This window comes from Hemicordylus capensis, chromosome 11 (assembly GCF_027244095.1).
Source record: "Hemicordylus capensis ecotype Gifberg chromosome 11, rHemCap1.1.pri, whole genome shotgun sequence".
In the NCBI taxonomy this organism is placed as follows: domain Eukaryota; kingdom Metazoa; phylum Chordata; class Lepidosauria; order Squamata; family Cordylidae; genus Hemicordylus; species Hemicordylus capensis.
In genome coordinates, this window is record NC_069667.1 from 2974717 (window position 1) to 2997870 (window position 23154).

A 23154-nucleotide genomic window follows, 5' to 3' on the forward strand; every position below is an offset into this window, starting at 1 on the left:
GCAGAGAGTTCTGTCCTAGCCAGAAAGTGGCCATTGAGTCTGGCTGGCCTCTGTGTGTTTCGCAGACAGATGGCAAAGCGGGCTTCTCTATTAGGCATTCATTTCTTTCCTTCTCGACTCGCTTTCTCAAGTGCATCACAGCCGTCCCAATTCTTGGGGCATGTTTAATCCCAGAAGCATTGGATTTTGATTTTCTATCGATTATTTGAATTTGACATTCTGAATTTCAGCTCATCCCTAGCCTTTGTCCTTAGCCTTCACGGCGATGGTTTCAGTTGGCTAAGGCAGCCTGTCCACATGAGAAGGACAGTAGCAAGCACAGACAGACTCATTATTCCTTCATGCTATTTCAAAGGGCCATGGTTGGGTCTTTGCAAGCTCAGGGGCAATTCTGTTCATATGGTCATACTAATGCAGCACATCCAGTATTATCTAATGTACACAGTGTAATCCGATGCATGGGGCAGCAAGACCCACTGTAGGGCTGCCTCCTAGGCAGGCATCAGTGGATCCACTTGGCATCTGCTCAGTGGTGTGTGCCTCTGGTGGGCAGGACCCCCAGCCTCACACAGACCTCCTCCCTAGAGGTCTCATTTCCAATGCCGTTTTTGGGAGACAGTAAGAAACGGCAGGAATCCTTTCTGAGCAGTAGGAGAGGGGAGGGCTCCCGCTGTTTCTTACCCTCTTCATACTCCAGTGCAAATGAGAGAGAGAACCTGCTCCTCTCCTAAGCCCTCTGCCTGTGTGCCAGAAAGGATTTGTGGAAAGAGCAGTGGGAAGCACAAACTGCACTGACCCCCTGTTGGTTTCCGGGTGCAAATCAAGGTGCTGGCTATTCTCTATAAAGCCTGAATGGCTTGGGCCCCTTGTACCTTAAGGATCGTCTGCTCCAAGCTGAATGTACCCACCAGGAACATAGGAAGCTGCCTGCCATATACTGAGTCAGACCATTGGTCCATCTAGCTCAGTATTGTCTACCCAGACTGGCAGCAGCTTCTCCAAGGTTGCAGGCAGGACTCTCTCTCAGCTCTATCTTGCAGATACTGCCAGGGAGGGAACGTGGAACCTAGATGCTCTTCCCAGAGTGGCTCCATCCCCTGAAGGGGATTTCTTACAGTGCTCACACATCAAATCTCCCATTCATATGCAACCAGGGTGGACCCTGCTTAGCTAAGGGGACAAGTCATGCCTGGTACCACAAGAACAAATCTGCTGGGAGGGCTCTGCTGCCCATGTCAACACCTGCTGAGGCTCATTTGTCAAGCACACAGGACAGGGCCTTCTCAGTGATTACCCCCACCAGGCTGTGGAACTCACTCATAGTTGAGATCTGCATGGCTCCCTCTCTCAGCCTTTCAGAGCAACTGAAGACTGCCCTTTTTATCCAGGCTTTTGGCTGATGAGTGGTCTCTGGCTCTCTCTTTTTAGGTTGTAGCTGTGTTGGCTTGCTTTTAGGTTGATTTGTTGAAATTTTATTATTGTTTTTATCATGTTTACTGCCCTGGGGTCTTTGTACGTAGGGCGGTTTACGAATAAATAAATAATGGCCAGCTGGTGAGCTAATCCTGAATTGATGGACCCCTGTAATTGCCTTAGGCGGTTTTCATCATGCTTATTTTTTTTCCATTTGTGTTCCTGCACCTGTAAATCACATGCAAGAGCTATGCTAATTAGAATGCCTTGAGTTTCAAGATGACACTCTCCTGCTTTCAGTCTCATGTTAACAGTAATTGCTAAAGAGACTAAAAGGCCTTCTTAGAGTTGCTTGTGAAAATGCACCCCTTGCAGGAATGCTTAAAGAGAACAACTGGATTGGGCCCAGTGTGCTGACTACTGAACAGTGGTTGAATCTGCCCTCAAGATGCCTAGATACCATTGACTTTATTCATGTTTTTCTTTGGAATTGATTTAATCTAGTATTATTATACCTCTTCTCTAGAAATGCCCCAAGAAATTAACTTGGGGGGAAAGAGAGAAATCCTTTCAAACTCCCCTTATGCGTGCAAGAAAGTGTCCAGCCATAAAGTCCCTTTGTGTGCAGCAGATTCACGTGACTTCTGTATCTTCTGCTTTCACCGCTATGTTTTCTCTAAATCCATTTCTACTTCTGTATCCTGGTTTAGTTCATGGGGACCTCTGCTGTAAAGTGGCATTTTTGCACATTCTTTACCTTGATCTTTTCCTTGCCCTTTTTCATTGTGTGCGGCAATCCACTTGCTACTTCGTAGCTCCTTCCTGCATTTTCTGTGTTGCCTTGTTTGCAACCATGGTTTCTTCCTAGCTCTTTCAAATAGCTTTTCTCTGCAAATGGTGACAAAGCAGTCGCAGTGTGTGTAATGACTCTTAAGTAGCTTTCATGTTAATCTGGCACCAGTTCTGCTTCCTCTCAAGCCACTAATGGTGCTCAGACATCTCTTCCACCTGCTTGTTGAAGTGTGAGACCATTGATGCATGGCTCTGCCTAACAGAAGATTTCCTCACATGCTGTCGCACTTCCCTTCTCCTTTTCTTCAGAATCGAGGATGAGCAGAAATTTATTTTGTACCCACTTGAGATTTGTAAGTTGTCAGAGAATATGCATCCTCTACAGGATGTGTAAAAGGTACTTATAGTGGATAAGATACTTTACATTGTCCACAACCTTAAGTATATCTTAACACTTGTGTCGCCCCACAGGTAGGGGGTGGGGGATAGGGGGAAGAAAATAGAAAAGGAATCTGTATTTCTCTTTCTTCCATCTATTGGTCTGTGGTCTGTTCCTCTACTCCAGGACCGCACAATTTCAGTCCTCGGACAGATGCTGCACTACAACTCCCATTATCCCTATAGGTATATAGGGTTGGTTGGGGTGGTTGGGGCAACAGTGGTTGGGGATGATGGGAGTTGTAGTCCAACAGCTGGAGGGCCCTGGTTGTGCAGCCCTGAGCTACACTTTATTTAAATACAAGCATGTTTGAGTCGTCCTCTCTCTCTCTCTCACACACACACACACACACACACACACACACACACCCCTACCTTGGTGGTGTTATCACTGGCTAAAAACAAATTCATCCTGAGATTGAGGAAAGGAATGTACTACTGAGATGTATATGAAGCACTTTTGCACACTCAAAAAGTGTGGTACACATGCTTCATAGAATTAAGTAAAATAGGCACTCTGCTTTGAAAGTGTACAGCCTGTATGTGTGCTGCTTTTACAAATTAACCAGAAGCAACAAATGGAGCATCCCACACAGTCCTGAGATGAAGACGCTTTTAATGCGAGTGGAACTTGCCTGGTCAGATAGTTCTGCTAGCTCCAGTTGGGAAGATGTTATGCTGCTCAATGGTCAAGCCATTGTCTGATCATAGAGATCTGTCTGGACCTGCCCAGCCTCTGAGGAGGCCCTCCTGGAAAAGGACCCCAGCTTAGTTGTTAAACTTCAGCCTAAACCTTCTTGGCTCTCTCCCGAGATGGCTGGTTCTATAGGAAGGTTCATAAAATGAAAAAGGAAGGCTGCAGCTCTGTCTGATTAGTATGAGCTTTCAGTCAAAGAATTAATAACACAGGATGGTCTTCCGATTTACTAGACATCCCTAGTTCTGCACGTGGCTGTTAAACAGCCTCCTAATGCTGGATTACCCAACTTCAGGGCTCTTCTGTTAAAACGAACTGGTGACATTGCACACACAATTAGGCCACCTAGAACAATTTTCCTGATCTCAACAGTCACATCACTGTGCACGTTTCAAAAGAATCTCCGCGTGGCGACCGTAGTTCTGTAGAAGGAAACTGTTTAAGAAACAAACAGCCATTGCTGCCTAAACACGACTTGCATCTCTGGATCTAGATTCTGCAGCCATCCATGTTAATTATTTTGAAGTGTGGTTGGGTTATTTTCTGTAACCTGTAACGTGTTCTTTCCCATCAGATGAAAGAAATAGATGGTGGGAAAATCATCAAAGCAATGTTGTCTTACGTGTGGCCCAAGGACAGGCCTGACCTGCGTGCCAGGGTAGCCATTGCCCTTGGATTTTTAGCATGTGCAAAGGTAAGCACTGCTTTGCTCATATGGGGTGCAGAGCTTTTCCTGCCAGGGCTGGATCTCAAAAATGGGGAGGCTGCAATATTGGAATGGAGGGGTGTGTGTGTGTGTGTGTGTGTGTGTGTGTGTGTGTGTGAGTGAGAGAGAGAGAGAGATGGTGGTGGTGGTGGTGGTGAGTTTCTTTAATCCTTCTTGCTTTAGAAATCCACTAAATGGCTTGGTGCCTGTAATCCTAAAAGTGGAATTTTCTTCCATCCTGTTGTGATCTCAACAATGGGCTAAGATGGGTGGGATGTAAGAAAACATGAGTTCTGACGTTAATATTGATTCCAGTATGAAGCTTCAGTGCAGTTGAGTCTATTTGATACTCCAAATAGAGGGACTGGAGGAAGAGTAAAAGCAACCCTGTCACCTATTCAAAGTCGTTGACCAAATGGCCATGTGGTGGTGGTTGCTTCTTTGCAAGTCATTCTCCCAGAACCGTCTGTCTCAGGGAGAATTCTTTTCTCTCTCTGAGCCATTGTGAATCCTCGACTAAGTGAGGTGGTATAATTATGAAGTCCTCTCTGCATGATGATCCATTCTGGACAAGCAACTTGCTCCATGGTGCTTGCCTTAAAACAACCTTCAAAGAGATTGTTATGGTGTCTTCATTAAAGTTATGAGATTATATTTCCCTGGAGTAGGTCTGAACATCTTTTGCTGTGGAACTGTAGTTTACTTTGGCTTTTGCTAACTGGGGTTGAACCCTTGGATGTTGGAGTGAGTTAGGATTTTCATGTTGGTTGACACTGGAGAAATTCTCGTGCTGATGTTTCCATAGGCTGTGTCTTATTAAAGGATCCACAGTTCTGCTTTGGCCTTTCTTGACAAAGGAAAATGCCAAAATTTTAGCCCAACAGAGAAACCACTTTGCTTGACAGGGAGGTCTGAGCTACATGAGAAATAGGCTTCAATGCTGAACCAGGTTGAACTGAGAATTTTCTTATCTGCATTCAGCAGCGTGGTCTTGGTATGAAAGGAAGGAGGGAGTCAGAGCGATGATAAAAAGAGCCTACTTGTCAGTGAGAAGCACGACTGCATGGGAGTGGAACTTTTTGGTATGCACTGTGTTTGGCCAGTGGCGGTCTGCCTCTGGACAATAGCCTTACTGGAGAATAGTTTGCATTTCCCAGAAGAATTGCATGCCTGCATCCAAAGAGTTGCTTTGACTTACCCAGGGGACTTTCACTGGCCCGGTGAATTTTTCACTTTTCTATCTTAAGTAGTCGACAACCTCACCCTGCATCAGATGCTTATATTATTCGCTTCAGTTTCAAAAGCAGTTTGCTAGGTCGCATGTGGGGAGGGGCCGGGCACTTCTTTTTTTAAGGAACACACATCTGGAGCACCCTTGAGCTCAAAGAACTAGCTGTCTAGCTCTTTGGTCCCTGGCCTATATATCCAGTTATGTACCAAGAATATCTGATAATCCCAACCCTACTGGGCACAGCAGCCATCTCCTACTGCTGGGTTCTGTGCAGATCTCTTGGTTACAGACTCTGTGTGGTTGAACCTTCCTCTAAGCCTCCCTTCTTGCTGAAGCCTAAAAGTTGGCTGGGCTGCGCCCCTGTCCTGTTGGTTCGCGTTATCCATTTCCTTATGCTCTTTTTAGACTCGTGTACGCCGCAAACCCTCTTGGCAAAGCTGTGCTCCTTCTGTGTTTGGCTTGGTGCTTATTGGCATTCAGTGCATGTTTAATTGCAGTAATAGTATCAAGCAGGTTGCTAGAACAATATGAGCAAGCAGCAGCTCAGACAACTCATCCAGCCGGGTCTTGGCCAGGTCAACAGGCTCATTTTGCATTAACTCATAACACTGTTGCTGTTTTCTGTAGCATTGATCTTGGATTCAGTAGTCTTTCCTAAGAATCAAAACGACGTTCATTCTAAAGCTTTGCATTCCTATGTTCCCCTGTTGTCCCGTTTTGTTAAAATAGTGGGTTTATAGAGATGTTTAGTGTTTCTGTTGCAACAGCCCCACAGGTGTGAGTTAATATAGTATAACTGCCTCACCTGGTTGGTGTGGTTGTATAATTCAGTGATTCCACACTACTTACCTGCCTGTTGTCCCCTCTTCAGCTATCTTTTACTGACCCCCCCCCACACACCCCGTGGAGATTTGGAGAATTCCAAATTTCAAGTCACCTATACACTGAAGAGGCTCCTCTAGAATCTCCTCAAGCTGTGGCTTAGCCTCAGCACTTTCACCACTCTTTTGATCTGGAAGTAAAACATGACAGCACACTCTGGCGTGGACCGCTGGTGTGCTGGAGACAGACCTTCGGGCCGCGGGGTCCCCTCCTTGGAGCAGCCTCAAGAGTGGTGGCAGGAACAGGGCAGCTGCTGGTGTGGATTGGGCTGGCTGCCTTCAGCCCGACAGCAGGGTGGGAGCTACTTAAGCAGGAGGGAGGATATTGAGAGATGAGTCTCTTTTAGCTAAAACATGACCCTCTGCTACAGCAGTCGTATGAAAACGTGCCTTAAATAAAACAAAACAAAACGCCAAGTGGGGGGACCCGTGTTGGAATAGCAACAGCCGCAAAAGCTGTGGTAAGAAAAGTATTGTCATTTGGGAGCACCCAGCTGCTAGCTGGTGCCATTTTTAGACTATGGGATGTCTCAGCGTTTCTTCTCACCTGCCATGTCCCTGACACCCCATCCCTGTCCCTGACAGCCCCGTCCACACTGCAGTTAAGTCTGAAGCCCTTGGAAGTGAGTGCAGCTGACACGGCCGGTCTCAATTGGCAGAAGCCCTTCGGCTTAGGAGGGCTCTGGACCAGCCGGCACGTCTCCATAGGAGCTGGATTAAATTCCCAGGCTGGATAAGAGCTGCTGCCACCTCCTGTCACGTTTGCCGTCTTTTTTGGCCTTTTCCTCAGGGGCTGAGCATCCATTATGTATGAGCCAGGCACATCTTTCACTCTCTCTGTGTTGCTGCCGACGGTTAATTTTCTCCGTTTTGGGGGGAGACTGACTGGAAGTGCAAAGCACGCATGTTGAGTGCCAGAGGAGCTTAAAATGGAAGATGCGGCTACCTCCTGCGCACCTCTTATCTAACTAATCAACAAGGGATATGTCAATTCAGTCTCTGAATTCATTTAGCTGGAGTCAGCTTCATGAACCCTTGGGATGAAAAGATCTACCAGCTGCTTTTTCTGCAACCCCCACTAGAGCCAAGTCCCAAGAAGTCAGAAAGCTCCTCTCCTGTTCCCCAGTCTAATTGACTTTAGCAGTGCCATCTCCTGAACCCCCGTCTCCTGGTACTTTATATATGTACCAGTAAAAGGGCTTGCAGTCTGCAAGCATATGAACGTCTTATTTCTCTATGTCTAGGAGGCATCCTTCCCCATGCTTTCCAAAGGGAGCGTTTCCCCACATTTTCCAGGACATTACTGGATTTCCCGGGGGTTCTGGATTATTGTGATAGTGTGGCCAAGGTCTGGGACCTGCCTGCAAAAAAGGCACGTTTCTCGCTTTCGTGGTTTGGTCTGGGAGTTTCACGGCAGGTAGTGAGCGAGTCAGTAAGGCAATTCACACGATTGCCCCAGGAGGGCGCCGGGGTGGGGAGGCTGCTCTCACCTTGCCTTCCCCCCCAGACTACCAAGCAGGTCCTCTTCGACACACACCCGCACACTCACATGGGCAGCCCTGCTCTGTGCAGCTCCGTGAAGCTTGGAGCAGGACAGAGGGATCTGGGGCTGGAACTTGTGGCGGTCTCCAGACATCTCCCAATGCATTGCATGGCATGGATGTTGTATTGGGGATCCCCCCCTTGCCCTCAGACAGGCACTCTGTGCACCCGTCTCTCTGATTCCTCGGGCTGCACGCAGCCCAAGGTGTCAAACGATACTGGGTAGCTGGGCTGAAAGCCAGGTTTGTGAAGGGGGTTAGGTGGGCGAGGAGTGGAGGGACCTGGGAGGATCCCACCTCTTCTCACAACCAGCCTGACCCTGCCTGGAGCACCCCAGGCAGGGTTAGGCTGGTCGTGAGAACAGCCTCAGTGAGGGCTTGTCGTTTGGAAGCAAATCAGCTTCTTAGCTCTCTGTGACTCTCGTCTTTTGCAATCTCTAGGGAGATATCATTCCTCATGCTTTCCAATGGGAGAGTTTTTCTGGGGAAGTAATGCATTTCCCCAGGGTTTGGGATTTTTTCTTTTTTTGGTAGTCTGGGCAATGTCTAGAACCTACCTGCAAGAACAGTGTGCTCCTATTTTTTGTGGTTCGGTCTGGGAATTTCATGTGAGTGAGTGAGGCCCAAGCAGCAACAACAACAAATATTTATATACCGCTTTTCAACAAAAGTTTCCAAAGCGGTTTACATAGAGAAATAATAAATAAAGATGGATCTCTGTTCTCAAAGGGCTCACAGCCTAAAAAGAAACCATAATATAGACACCAGCAACAGTCACTGGAGGTACTGTGGTGGGGTAGATAGGGCCAGTTACTCTCCCCCTGCTAAATAAAGAGAATCACCATGTTAAAAAGCTGCCTTTTTGCCCAGTTAGCAGAGGCAAAGCAGCTTTATATCGTAGATAAAGTTTTTACATTTATATCCTCAGGAGTTAGGAGTATTTTTTAAGTTGAGCTGCAAGAGCAGGGTTGATGTAGAAGTAATTCTACACCAGCGTGGTGTAGTGGTTAGACTGCTGGACTAGGACTGGGGAGACCTAAGTTCAAATCCCCATTCAGCCATGAGACTAGCTGGGTGACTCTGGGCCTGTCATTTCTCTCTCAGCCTAGCCTACTTCACAGGGTTGTTGTGAAAGAGAAACTCAGTATGTAGTACACCACTCTGGGCTCCTTGGAGGAAGAGCGGGATATGAATGTAAAAAATAAAATAAATAATAAATTCTCCCAATCTCTTTCATTGCAGCTACGGAGTCATCAGCCTGTGGAACTGTATATTTCTGCCTCCTTTTTCATCAGCACTTACTTTAACCCTAATCACTCCAGCAGGGGTGTTGCTAGGTACTTAGAAGTTCTGGGGCCCATGCTCACGGGGCCTGGCTTGAGCCATCAGCACCCCCATGTTGAAAATTAAATCTTTTCATGCTCTCAAAAAGAATCCCGTGTTCTCTTCCTGTTTTTGAAGCTAGTAATGCATACACCTGTCTCAGGCAGCACGGAGGACCAGGGCACATGCCCAGATGGCCCAATGCAGGTGACATCAATGCCCCTGATCTCCAGGCAGCAAATCCTGGTTATTCTCAGTCAGGGTTAAGAAGACCAGTGGGACCAGTTTGCACTTAAGATAGGAGGCAACATAAGATCCTATAACCTGATCCCTTAACCATGATTTAAAACCGAAGCAGACAGAGGGGACATTTTATTGGGGTTCAGGAGGCCTTGCCAATCCTGTTACTATGAGAAGAAAATCTAAGCTGAATTGTAGACCAGGGTAGGTACGCTTTGGCACTCCAGCTGTTACTGGACTACAGCTCCAATCATACCCTTAATTGTTTAAATTGGTGTACTTTTACACTTGAGAAAAAGCAATCATTTTAATGAAAAAAGTGTTTTTAGAGGATGGATGTGCATGTGACAGCAGTATTCGTTGGAGGCATTCCCTTCTATGTGAGAGAGAAGTGTGTCTCTCTCTCTCTCTCTCTCTCTCTCTCTCTCTCTCTCTCTCTCTCTCTCTCTCTCTGGTGCTTGCAACCTTCATCTGTTGTAAGTACCTGCATTAAAGTAAAAGTGTGTGTGTGTGTGTGTGAGAGAGAGAGAGAGAGAGAGAGAGAATATTTTTAGTCAATCAAAATGTTGATTAGTCAATTGAAAACATAAATGTTGCCATACTGAATTCTCCTGTTAATACTGCTTCAGGGTTCAGGCGGTTCTCAATCCTTCAGAGGAACAGTATTTCTTTAACATTATTATTTTAATATTGTTGTATTGCTGGTCTACGACCGAAATAAAGTTTTACAAGTATTTCTTTAACACTTAAATGCTTTCGTTGTGACTGAGCTATTAACAGCTCATTCACCCCAGGCATGGAGCAAGAGGTGTGAGCCTCTGTTCCTCCTCAGGAAGCCCCACAGTGAACGCACTGAAGTGCCTGAGACAAGCCACCACTTTCGGGGCACTTTTCTACTGAGCCCGTTTTTTCCACCCAGCAATGTCTGCTGTGTTCTGGGGCAGTGTAGGGTTTTGTCTGCCACATTGACCTGCAAAGGCCTTATTAACTGCCTTGCCCTGCGTTCTGCATAGACAGGGTACATATACTACTACTTCTCTTGTATCTATTTTCAAGTATTTTATCTGCGGAGTAATTTTATAGCATAACTTTATAGCACAGTGAGTATCAAAGGTCTAGATCTGAAGCATCTAACTTCAGCGTTCTTTGTAATGGAGTTGAATATTTGAGCTAGATAACATGGTGTTGTATCCTAGGAAGCTCATAGTCCCTTATGTCACTGGCTGATGGTCATGGGCCGATCTCCAAAGAGCCCTGTGCTAGTCCTGATCGCCCAAGGAGGCTTTGGGCTCTTGGTTCTTTAACAGCAGCTCCTCACGCTGCCTGGCAAACTGCATTGGAAACAGAGGGCAGTAGTGGGGGGTTCAAAGGAGAAAGAGTGGCAGATCCCGCAGGGCACGTGCAGGGTCATTGGGAGATGCCTAAAGTGACCTGCTGGATCCTGTCCATGGTCATTGGGTCAACTGTGAAGGACTTCTTTTCGTATTTAACCCCTCCCGTGCACATGGGGTAAAATATGGCAGAACCGGCACTGTTTTGTTCTGAACCGGGGCGGGATATGGCACAAACTGGTTGTGAATGAGGCTTAATACCACGCTGCCTCCTTCTGTTTCATCTTTTCATCCTCTGGGAGCAAGAGACCCCAGTTTTAAACTTCGTTTAAACGGTTTTCAAGGCAAGGCTACATTGGAGGGGAAGGAAATATTCTTGCAAAACTGTAGAGTGGTGCCAATTAATTTAATTGCAGGTTGAGGCGAGGACTTGATGTGCTGCAGCCTCTTAACTTCAGAAGGAGGGCTGCAGCTCTTCTTCTAAATGTAGCTTAAATCATTCCACGTAGCCCTGTTTTTGAAAAGGGAAATGGCTGCACAGGGCCTTGTGCGGATCTCCAGCAAATCAGGGCAATCTACATTACAATACATTTCACTTCTACTGAATAAGATCCCCTAGGAGAACCTGGTTTCTGTCCTCTCAGTGGTGGTCAGCACAGCCCTGCGGGATTGTGTGCCTCTTTAAAAACAAAAGGAGGGCTGAGAATGGAGTTTCTGGCTGGGCAACTGACACTGCAGGGAGTTAACCAACTTCTTGTTGTTGTTTATCTGAAGGGCCTATTTTGGAAATTAAGATTCTGGAACAGTATATTTCCTTAAAGCGTTAAAATCTGGTTAACGCACCCTCAATTCCTCAGAGCCCTGGGTCTGTGAAATTATTTTCCAGCCCCAACAACCTGTTTGTTGTTTTCACTGAGAGCGATTTGCGATTGTAGAATCTTAAGAATGTGGCTCCTTTAGGGATTTTTGCTTTCCTTTTTTGCATAATTCTGATAAAGGTTAGTGCCTGAGGGGGGAACACGATGTTTGGCAGTGAGAGATGGCTTGCTCTGCCATGGCACCTTACCATAGGGATGGACATTGTGGAGGGGGAGGGTACATGGGCTTCTCCCCGCTACAAGTAACATGCTTAGGACAGAAGCAGGGCTGCCCAGGACAGATAAAGATTTTATTAAATAGCCCTGCCTCTAAATAGCCTAGTCTAGGAGGCACAGTTGAATTTCTTGGGTCCATGACTCCCTAGCACCTGGGATTTGTCCATTGTGCATATGCCTGTTCCTACCTTGAGTAACTGCAGAATTATGTACAGTCTCTCAACAGTTTCACTTCATAAGAAAGAGGTGAAACATCTCTTGCATCGAGCTTCCACTGGGCCACTGTGAATACTTTGCAAATAAAACGGCTCAAAATTGTTCCAGCTTGGATCCCATGTTGGGCATAGCACCTGCAATGGAAGCTGCCTTCTCTTGTCCAGTTCTGTTGGATGGATTCCTGTTGTTGACACCTGAAGGCACGGACATGGTATTTGGTGCTCTTCTCCCCACCAGATGTGCTGAGCCCCTTGTCCGTCCTGGCTGGTACTGGTCCGTCAGCCGCGAGATGATTGCATTCTGTTCGCTCAGCATTTCCAGCTGAAGGGCTCTGAACTGCCTCCAATGACTCTTCATAGCATAATGGCACTATAAATATATGCAATGTAGAGTCTTCCTGCTTTGTGTCTCCCAGTCTTGCCATCACTTTCATGAGCCTCCAAAATGAACTGAAGTACATTCTCAATGAACTGTTTAGTTGCAATGGAAGCTGGTTTTTTCTAAAGAGCCAGGGGGAAGCTGGTGCTTCTGCAATGGAAGGGCAGACCTTGGCAGTGCCCCTTGACCCCCAAACCTGCAAAGCCATCCTGCTAAGTTGGTAATCGCCAGATATCATAATTGCAGCTAATTCAGGGGAAATATTTATAGTTGGTAAATAAACAGTTTAGTGCTCCTTGCATAATTGCTGTGTGTTCTGCTTTTTAGGCCATGAATATAGTGGTTCCCTTCATGTTTAAATATGCAGTAGACAACCTCAACCAGATGTCTGGAAATGTTCTGAACCTAAGTGATGCACCAAACACAGTTGCAACCATGGCAACAGCTGTTCTGATTGGATGTAAGTGTGATTCTTTTAATCTGATGACAGGTGCTGACTTTCTTTGGGAAGGTTTTGGAACATTCACGCACCTGACCTTTTCACTGCTAAGCATCTGGGGTGGATGTTATTCTATGGGGGTTTACCTACTTGGTTGACATTTGTGATAAAAGACTTATACCACCTCCAATTCTGGACAAAAATAATAATTGTAGAAATAATCAGCTGGACTCAAGAGTACATTCTAGTGGCTTGTTGTTGTGGACATAGAAGGCTGCCTTGTGCCAAGTCAAACCATTGATCCATCTAGCTCAGTATTATCTACACTGACTGGCATCCGTTCTCCAAGGTTTCAAGCTCAGGGATGTTTCCCAGCCCTACCTGGGGATGTCCGGGATTGAACCTGGAATCTTCTGCATGCAGAACGAATGCTCTGCCACTGAGCTACATCCTCATCCCCTTGTTAAGTCTGTGATGCCTATGTTTAAAAAATGTCTTAATTGGAAATGCACTTGAAGGTTCAACCTAGTAAAAATAGAAAGAGGTGATTCATAAGTTTTTGGGTTTTTAAAAGCTTGTGTGTGTGTCCCCCTCCCCCCCGCTCCAGATGGCATCTCACGAGCTGGGTCTGCTTTATTTAATGAAGCGAGAAATGCTGTATTTGGGAAAGTAGCCCAAAGCTCCATCCGAAGGATAGCAAAGAACGTCTTTCTCCACCTGCATAACCTGGACTTGAGTTTCCACCTGAGCCGGCAGACGGGAGCCTTATCGAAAGCCATTGACAGGGGAACCAGAGGCATCAGCTTTGTCCTCAGTGCTTTAGTATTCAATTTGGGACCCACCATGTTTGAAGTGGCCCTTGTTAGCGGGATTTTGGTATGTATTGCTTTTATAAAAAGGAATTCAGCAGCTTTCACTTTTGCTGATGATGCACATATGTTGATGGTGCTGTTTAACCATCGTGGCAGCTTGATCGATGACTGCTTGAATGTGGCACTGACTAAACATGAAAGTAACTGCCTGTTTCCTAAGCGTGATTGCTGGCTGTGCACCTTGGAGTACAGGACTGGTTATAGGACCAGCTCCAAATATGTGCTACTTAAAAACTAGTCAGGGTCCTTCGCCTGCTTGTGAATGTAAGCAGTTCTTTAACTCGTAATTAAAAACATTTCCTGCATCTTGACGACACTTTCAGTCTCTGCGTGCCTTCCATGGTAAGCATACTGGTGGATGAGAGGCATGGGAGAAAACTCTGCCCTGGTCTGACCACACTGATTGCCTCCACTTCTTGTCTGATTCATGTTAGCAAAGTTAGTTTTTAAAAGGTGGGGGTGCTCTCACAGACCGCTGCCAGGGAATGGTGGTTGTCCCAGGCAGAAGTTAATTCTCCATCCTGTGTCCATGGGGGACACTTGGCAAAGAGTTTTGCAAATGGGCCAGATGTTCTCACACTGCTTAAGAACAGCCCTGCTGGATCAGGCCCAAGGCCCATCTAGTCCAGCATCCTGTTTCTCACAGTGGCCCACCAGATGCTGCTGGAAGCCACAGGCAGGAGTTGAGGCCGTGCCCTCTCTCCTGCCATTACTCCCCTGCAACTGGTACTCAGAGCCATCCTGCCTTTTGAGACTGGAGGTGGCCCACAGCCCTCCGACTAGTAGCCATTGATGGACCTCACCTCCATGAAGTTATCCAAACCCCTCTTAAAGCCATCCAGGTTGTTGGCTGTCACAACGTCCTGTGGCAGAGAGTTCCACAAGTGGATCACGCGTTGTGTGAAAAAGTACTTCTGTTTGTTGGTCCTAGACCTCCTGGCAATCAATTTCATGGAGTGACCCCTGGTTCTAGTGTTGTGTGAGAGGGAAAAGAATTTCTCTCTCCTAATTCTCCACACCATGCATGATTTTATAGACCTCTATCAGGTCTCCCCGCAGTCGTCTTTTTTCTAAGCTAAAAAGCCCCAAGTGTTGCTTACAACTAGCCGTGCTACCTTTGTGGCTGCAAAGCCAACACCCTCCCACCCTGCATACACACCCAGCCGCTAGTCCTGGTGGCCAACTCCAGTTTTCTCTCTGATTTTTTTCATCTGTGTGCGGAATGAGTTTTGTTCTGGGTGGGGGAATATCAAGGCCGCGTGTGTACGCATGCAATCAGAATGGGGCCTTCCTGGTTCAACCTGAGCGCAATCTAAAATTAACTGAGCGGACATCAAAAAATGTGTGAGCACAAGCATGTGCTCACGCCTTGGAGGGAACACTGGCTAGCTCCCATGTTTCGTTGGTAGCCTAAGGATGCTTAGATTTTGTGTGGGTAGCCTTAATCACAGCAGTGCAAACTCTTCGTTCGGACAGTCAGTGCTGGCGTGGCAAGTATCTTCATCAATATGTTGCTGTTGGAGCATGGGAACCGGTCATAAGGGATGGGCTTTATCACAGCCACCACGCTGCAAAGGTGACCACATGGATAGGGTCTTTGTTTCATTAAAATAACCAGAACTTACTTCTAGATTGTCATGGTCCAGCAGTGTGTTCTATGTTCCTAAGAAGCTTTACCATATAACGTACGTGTGTGTGTGTGCGTGTGCGTGCGCACACCCTCCCCTTTGAACATGAGGATTCCTCCTTTCTATTGATATGGATGGAGTGGCTCTTTTATATGCGAGTGGTGTGTGCATCAGCATATATGCAGGCCTCTGGAAAGGGCCAAATGTGTCTGGTATGAAGGAGATGGATAACTACTGTCCTCCCAAGCTGCTCTTCTGGTTGGCTTGTAGTGGGTGGTTTTCATCCCGTCCAGTCTTGTCTGTATTGATGCCGTTACTGAACAGTAGACTTGAGAAAACCATCGCAGTCACTGACACTATCTTTTATCCCCTCCTTCAGTACTACAAATGTGGTGCACAGTTTGCGCTAGTAAGCCTGGGGACGTTGGGAGCATACACGATGTACACAGTAGGCATTACGCAGTGGAGGTAAGACCTTTCCCATAACTGATTAGGATGCATTGATTTGTGGAGCAGTGATGAGAACAACACTCCTCCTTTATGCAAACCTTTTGTCTTGCAGAACTAAATTTAGGGTAGAAATGAACAAAGCAGATAATGATGCAGGTAATGCCGCAATTGACTCGCTGCTGAATTATGAAACTGTGAAGGTGAGCCATTAACATTTTAACTTTTCATGTTGCCATTAACTTGGATAGAATTTATTATCCATTAACGTCGTCGTTTTTTACCCTAAAAAGAATACATAACTGCTTTCTTCTCTTCATGAGAGTGACTTGCAGAATTAACCCCAGCTTGAATAGCTCTCCTGAATTCTCACATATTTGGGCTTGTATTCTGTTTCCCCCACTGACGGCATTCTTGCAGAATTATGGTTGAGAAGCCAAAAGCTGTTGGTTATCTGGTCAGGCAGAGTGTTTATGTTTGAATAAATAAAGATATTATGCAAAAATAGCGGCTATAACTGAGGAACAATTGGCCACCAAGGGCCCAAAGCAGGCAGGAAACGTGCTGTGCCTGGGTGTGGGAGCTGGGCTGCTGGGGCTGGTTGGCTGACCCAGCAATAAACGGCTAGAGCATAGCTAATTATCTACTAACGCACAACTTGTCAGTGCATCCTTGAGACGTGTCTCCTTAAAGTGTTTTTCCTATTTGGTAGTATTTCAATAATGAAATGTATGAAGCCAAGCGTTACGATGGGTTTTTGAAGACCTACGAAAATGCCTCTCTGAAGACTACCTCTACTTTAGCTGTGCTTAACTTTGGACAAAGCGCTATATTCAGTGTTGGCCTAACTGCCATCATGGTGCTGGCTAGCCAAGGAATCATTGCAGGTAATCCCTTATGTCTCTTAAACCAATCGCTTTTTTAATGTGTTTTGGATAAAAATGTGCAAAAGGCCTGAACAGAAGCATGAAAGTTCATAATGGCATTGAGTGCCCTTAATGATTGCTTGACCATGTTAATTTCACACTTCTTGTAAACAGCGTCTGCTGGTCCTTCTTGAGATGGTTCTTAACTGAGCAAAGAGGCACCTTTTAAAAAGTGGTCATTCTCTTTATTGAGCAGGGGAAGAGCAACTGGCCCTGTCCGTCCCCAACACAGCATCCCTGCAGTGGCTGTTGCTGGTGTTTGTCTTCAGTTTCCTTTTTAGATGTGAGCCCCTTGGGGACAGGGAGCTGATTTATTAATTTCTATGTAAACCACTTTGGGAACTTGGGTTGAAAAGTGGTATATAAATAGACATGGTCATCGTCATCGTCTCTGTTCAAAGTCTGTATTTGGGTCCAGAGCAACCTTGTCCGTTCCAGGCTGCAGAGATTTTTGGTGGATCTGCCTGTTGTTCCTGGAAGCCTTTTGGGGACATCACTGGGGTGGTTGCTAGCACTGGGTGAAAGGAAGTCGTAGCACAATGGCTATCTGCTGGAAATTGGATGGTGTGTTGAGCAGAAACAAAATTATCTTGTAGCTTGATGAGAAACAGCAATATTCAGATACTGCAGGGTATTCTTCATGATTCTGCACAACTCTGCCCACAACCTCAAATATGCAGTGTGAGCAAGTGCACCATTATACAGTCGTCCCTCACCAACCACAAGGGTCCCGTTCCGGGAAAACCTCACACCTGGCAAATTCACGGTTGGTGAGCCTTTGAGATCAATGGCAAATGGGGTTAGGGGAATCGCGGACTGCAAAATACAGTAAAAACCAGGGGGGGGAATCCAAATCCCCCCCCAATCACCACGAGTGAGTAAGAGGTGTGGGGAACCCCTGAAAATCACCCCAACCCCCCTCCCAAATTGCCAAAAAACCTCATCAGACTGTTGATACTCAGGTCGTGGTTGGTTAGACCTGCCACAATTTCCCTGTCGCGGATATGCAAAGCTGTGAATGGGAAACCCGCAATTGGCAAGGGGATGGCTGTAATCCAAAGTGTGATTGTCAACTGTCTTTGACTTTCCCGTATGAATGTGTTCCGAATGCAAAGCTGAACGGACTTAACTGTAGTTTGCTACTGCCGCTGTTGTCTTAAGACCAGGGCTAAGTCGCTTTAAAGAGTGCTGACTCCTCCAGATGAGGTAGACGTGCTTCAGCTCTCCACCTTTTCTCTGTCATTAAGGTAACCTAACCGTTGGTGATCTGGTAATGGTGAACGGACTGTTGTTCCAACTTTCTCTACCCCTTAACTTCCTGGGAACAGTGTACAGAGAGACAAGGCAAGCGCTCATAGACATGAACACTTTGTTTACGCTACTTAGTGTAGACACAAAAATTAAAGTGAGTATTCCCCACAATGTTTCTTAAAACCTTGCTAAAGACGTTTGAGCCAATGTGTTCCTCTCAAAAGGAATGTTGTATAAGGAGCCTCTGTTCTTTTGAAAGAGTGGTTAGTGCAGTAGTGTTATTTAATCTCGTGCCTTGGAAAGATGGCTGCTTTTTTTAATTTTAAAAAAAGACACAAAACTGTATTTGTAGTATTTGTGCTGTATGTGTGCAACGTGCATTGAAGTCTTCTATCATTTTAATTAATGATGCAGAATTTATTGTGCAAAATGCTGCCTAGAAGCCTGACTGCTACAGAAGAGATTCTTGAGCTTTAGGGCGAGAGGGGAAGATAGATACTCATCTGTGTGGCTGAAATAACTAGGTTTGGTTTAACCCCTTCAGGCGGAAGCATTTGCCTGTTCCTCCATTCTGAATTAGATCAATGTTTTAGCGTTGCTAAGCTCTTTGAAACACCTTCTGGGCAGTGTGTAAAGCAGCACTCTTCTCTTAATAGGATAAAGCGCTGGCTCCGCCCCTGCAGATCACACCACAGACCTCTACCATCGCCTTTGATAACGTGCATTTTGAATACCTTGCGGGGCAGAAAGTCCTCAATGGCGTGTCTTTTGAAGTCCCTGCAGGAAGGAAAGTGGCCATTGTAGGAGGCAGTGGGTCAGGGTGGGTAAGCAGACTTGCAAAATTCTGCATCATTGATTGGTTTCTTAAAAATTCTAATGAATATGCTGTTTTTTTAAAGGCTAAACAAGTAATCAGAGCTCTGACTTGTGTCTCAATTTTTTTTTTTAGGAAAAGCACAATAGTAAGATTATTATTTCGCTTCTTTGAACCTCAGAAGGGAGAGATATACGTTGCTGGCCAGAATATACAAAGCATCAGTTTGGAAAGCCTAAGGAAGGCTATAGGAGTCGTGCCTCAGGTAAGAACATGAGCACAGCCTCCCGTTTCCCACAGTGGCCCACCAGTTGCCTTTAGGAAGCCCACAGGCAAGAGATGAGGGTGTGTCCTCTCTCCTGCTGTTGCTCCCCTGCAGCTGGTGCTCAGAGGCATCTGAACCTGGAGGTGGCCTAGGTAGACATTGTGTGTGTTCTGTTTTGGAAATCATAATCATTTGTAAAATCCCAGTGTTGTAGTCCCCTGCTAGCTGAGCATAGAGGTACCTCATAGAGTGGTGGTTCTCTTTATTGAGCAGGTGGAGAGCAACTGGCCCTCTCCATCCCCAGCACAGCATCCCTCCAGTGGCTGTTGCTGGGGTCTGTCTTGTTTTTCGTTTTAGACTGTGAGCCCTTTGTGGACAGGGAGCTGTCTTTATTGATTTTTATTTCTCTACGTAAACCACTTTGTGAACTTTGGTTGAAAAAGCGGCATATAAATATCCATTGTAGTTGTAACAGTACTGCAGCAGTGATCTGAAAATTGGGGCAAAGCAGCAGCTGGGCTGTTGGCTAGGTAGAAGAAACTGCAAGATGAGTCCAACTGAATGGGGAGCTGTCACCTGCATGTTTGAGCCTTGCCCATTCTGGCTGATAAAATCCAGCTGGGAGAGAATGGCTGGCTGTGTCCAGAAAGTAATCTTAGGAACATAAGAACCTGCCGTATACTGAGTCTGTCAGACCATTGGTCCGTCTAGCTCAGTATTGTCTTCACAGACTGGCAGTGGCTTCTCCAAGGTTGTGGGCAGGAATCTCTCTCAGCCCCATCTTGGAGATGCTGCCAGGGAGGGAACTTGGAACCTTCTGCTCTTCCCAGCGCGGCTCCATCCCATGAGGGGAAGATCTTCCAGTGCTCACACATCAAGTCTCCCATTCATATGCAACCAGGGCAGACCCTGCTTAGCTAAGGGGACAAGTCCTGCTTGCTACCACAAGACCAGCTCTCCTCTCTTGCCTTTCTGAGATTCAGTCGAGACAAGGCAGGGGTGCCTGGGGTTAGTAAACAATGACGATTGTGTTGGTCTTGTTCTTGAAGGGATTGGACTGCCCTTACAAGATCAGGCTTGATGGCTTCAATTCAGTTTAGTTTATAATGATCATTCATCAAATACACAGTCCAAACCCAGATAAAAGGATCCTTAAAGTGAATATCGATACAAATTTGTATATATACACATATAGGAACTATTACATAAAGCTGAAACAAAATAGAATAGGGGTCTCCGTGACTGTGGGATATTGCTGGTTTGCATCTGGATGCCCTAATGGCACCCTGGCTTGGGGTGGCTTTCACCAACTTTGGCTACTTCATCAGCTCCACACTCTTCTGAATAAGATAACTCAACCCAAGTGTTGTTGGACTTCCAACTCCCACGATCCCCAGCCACAGTGGCTAAAGGTCATTGGATTATGGGAGCTGAAGTTCAAGAACATCTGGGGTCTCAAGTCTGAGAACGCCTTGATTCTAAACTATTAGATTATCAAAGGTGAGGCTGCCCTTCTCTTGAGTATATGCCCTGCCCTCTCCTCTTCCTTTACATACCAGAGAAAGAGACTAAAAACTTACTTTTGAAACTGCTGATATCTGTTCCATCCAAACTTGGGATACTGTGGTTCCCCAAGTTTGGATGGAACTGGGAATTGTACTTGGTTCAAAGTAGGGAGCTTTTGATCTCCTCCTTCAAACATGGATGGAGATACAGGGGAAGGGCACGCATGCGCCTGAGGGAAGGACAGACTCTTCATGGTCATTTAAACCCTTGCTGAAGCACTGCGACTTGTGGCCTATTCAGCTTTTTGTGTGATTTTTACATTAACTGCCTTTCTTAGCATAGTAGATAGGTGAAATATGAATACTTAAAATAAAAACAGCAGAATTCACATGACTTTGGGAAACTCTGTGAGTTTAGTACTATCCGGATATGAATCAGATCCTCATCTTCTATATCATCCTTATTTATGCCAAAAGAACAGGAATCGTCTCTCTCCCCACCATCCCTGGCTAGGAGTAAAATCCTTGCAATATCTGCAGCTTCCCATTAAAAATGTTCTCGAGATTCTGTTGCCTAAAGGGGCTTGGTGGAAAGGTCTAGACAATTGGTTATTGACTTTTTGAAAAAAACACCTGACTTGTCAATCAGTGTTTCCTGCGTAAAAGTCTTTGTCCTGTCTCCCTGTGTCCTAGGACGCTGTTCTCTTCCATAATACCATCTACTACAACCTCTCCTATGGCAACATCAATGCCTCTGCAGAAGAAGTCTATGCTGTGGCAAAGCTGGCTGGGATCCATGATGCTATTCTCAGAATGCCCAATGGGTATAACACGCAAGTGGGGGAGCGCGGTCTGAAGCTGTCAGGTGAGTTAATCAGCGTGCAACTTGTCTTCATGCTCTTTCTGCCTAGCCTCAGGCTGGGTACACAGTTGCTGGGTGGTTGGGAACAGAGGATGGTTGTGGTGCTCGCTCCGTTCGTTCGTTCGTTCTCTCTCCCTCTCTCCCCCCCACCGCCTCCCCAAACCTGGGATGTCTGTTGCAACATTTGGCTGGATTGGGAACCATTAATGGCTCCTTGGTAGAATGCAAGGTGGGCATATTTTAGGGTTAGGCAGGTGAAGTGATCATTCATGACATATAAATACTAGCTACTGCATCAGTAGCTTTTCTGTCATAAATAGTAGCCTATGTTAGCAGCTCATGTTGGAAATGAAGTAATTTAAAGGTTGGGATGCTTTTATGATCGTAGTACTGTATTGCTTGGATGGGTTCAAATGTCACTACTTAATGGCAATATTTTCCTTAAGGAGGATATTGGTAAAAGGGAATGGAGTGTATTGGGAAGAAAACCTGTTTCTCTCTCTCTCCCTCCCTCCCTCCCTCCCCCCACACCCCAACAGTAGCCTTTTAACTCTCCTCATGAACTCTTTTGATATCTAGGAAATTCGGCGATAAACTCTAAACATGTTATCAGAAAAACCTCCATTCTGTTGTGAGTTGACATTCTGATTTTGGCAGTTGTGCTTTAATGTGCATCACTCAGATAGTAAGCTTGCCTGTTTGGAAGTTTTTGGCAAGAACTAGAAAGTAAGAGGAAGAGGGAAACGTGGGTGTGTTTTTAGGGCTTGCTTTGGGATGTATAGCCTGCCATGCGGCTTCACAGAGCGTTGGGATAAGTGGATGGGGTTGGCGGTCTCTGGCTGCTGCACAACCTGAGTTGCAGCTCCCACCTCACACCGGGTGTTGGAAGCCCTGTGCAGTTGCTGAGCTTTTAACAGGCTCTGCTTAATGCTTCCAAGCGCTGTTCCCTGCATTTGGATATTTCCCCTCTGAGATGCAAGCTGTATGCCTTGGGCTCCTGAGAGACGGTCTGCCTTGCCTGGTATTATTTCAGCTATAAGAGAAAATATCCTCTAATCATAAGGGGCAACTGTTGCATATTTCATGCAATGAATTTGGTATTCTTATAGTAGTGCTGGCATATATCCTTTCAACATAAAAAGAACAGGAGCTTCATTAAAACTTCAATCATTGGTTAAGTTAACTGGAAACTGGCCATCTTGAAACGGTTTCACATATTTGCTCAGGTCATGAGTCTCTCTATAGCTGTGAGTTCCCCCTTTCTTTGAAGGGGACATGTACCCAACACTGCTTTGTATAATTACTGTTACTATGAATATTTATATACCACTTTTCAACCAAAGTTCTCAAAGCGGTTTACATAGAAAAATAAAATAATACACAATTTAGATGGCTCCCTGTCCCCAAAGGGCTCACAATCATAAGTAGACACCAGCAACAGGCACTGGAGGGGTGCTGTGCTGGGGTGGAGAGGGCCAGTTGCTTCCCCCCTGCTATATTTAAGAGAATCACCACTTTAAAAGGTTCTCTTTGCTCAGTTAGCAGGGGCCTACAGTTCCCATTGTGGCAGTGGATGATGGGAGTTAAGAACATAAGAACAGCCCTGCTGGATCAGGCCCAAGGAGGCCCATCTAGTCCAGCTTCCTGTTTCACACAGTGGCCGACCAGATGCCGCTGGAAGCCACAGGCAGGAGTTGAGGGCGTTCCCTCCCTCCTGCTGTTACTCCCCTGCAACTGGTACTCAGAGGCATCCTGCCTTTGAGGCTGGAGGTGGCCTGTAGCCCTCCAGCTAGTAGCCATTGATAGACCTCTCCTCCATGAAGTTATGCAAACCCCTCTTCAAGCCATTCAGGTTGTTGGCTGT

At 46.1% G+C, this 23154-nt stretch overlaps 1 protein-coding gene across 1 annotated transcript in view; it reads left to right on the forward strand.

Moving 5' to 3' along the window:
- Nucleotides 1–23154, forward strand: part of ABCB7 (ATP binding cassette subfamily B member 7) — a 49738-nt gene that overhangs the window by 12829 nt on the left and 13755 nt on the right. Inside the window, exons 4-13 of the mRNA XM_053273383.1 lie at nucleotides 3915–4034; nucleotides 12609–12741; nucleotides 13328–13596; nucleotides 15600–15688; nucleotides 15783–15870; nucleotides 16380–16554; nucleotides 17841–17998; nucleotides 18501–18664; nucleotides 18794–18923; nucleotides 21122–21293. Of these exons, the coding sequence (XP_053129358.1) occupies nucleotides 3915–4034; nucleotides 12609–12741; nucleotides 13328–13596; nucleotides 15600–15688; nucleotides 15783–15870; nucleotides 16380–16554; nucleotides 17841–17998; nucleotides 18501–18664; nucleotides 18794–18923; nucleotides 21122–21293 (1498 nt within the window). The remainder of the gene's footprint in view (nucleotides 1–3914; nucleotides 4035–12608; nucleotides 12742–13327; nucleotides 13597–15599; nucleotides 15689–15782; nucleotides 15871–16379; nucleotides 16555–17840; nucleotides 17999–18500; nucleotides 18665–18793; nucleotides 18924–21121; nucleotides 21294–23154) is intronic.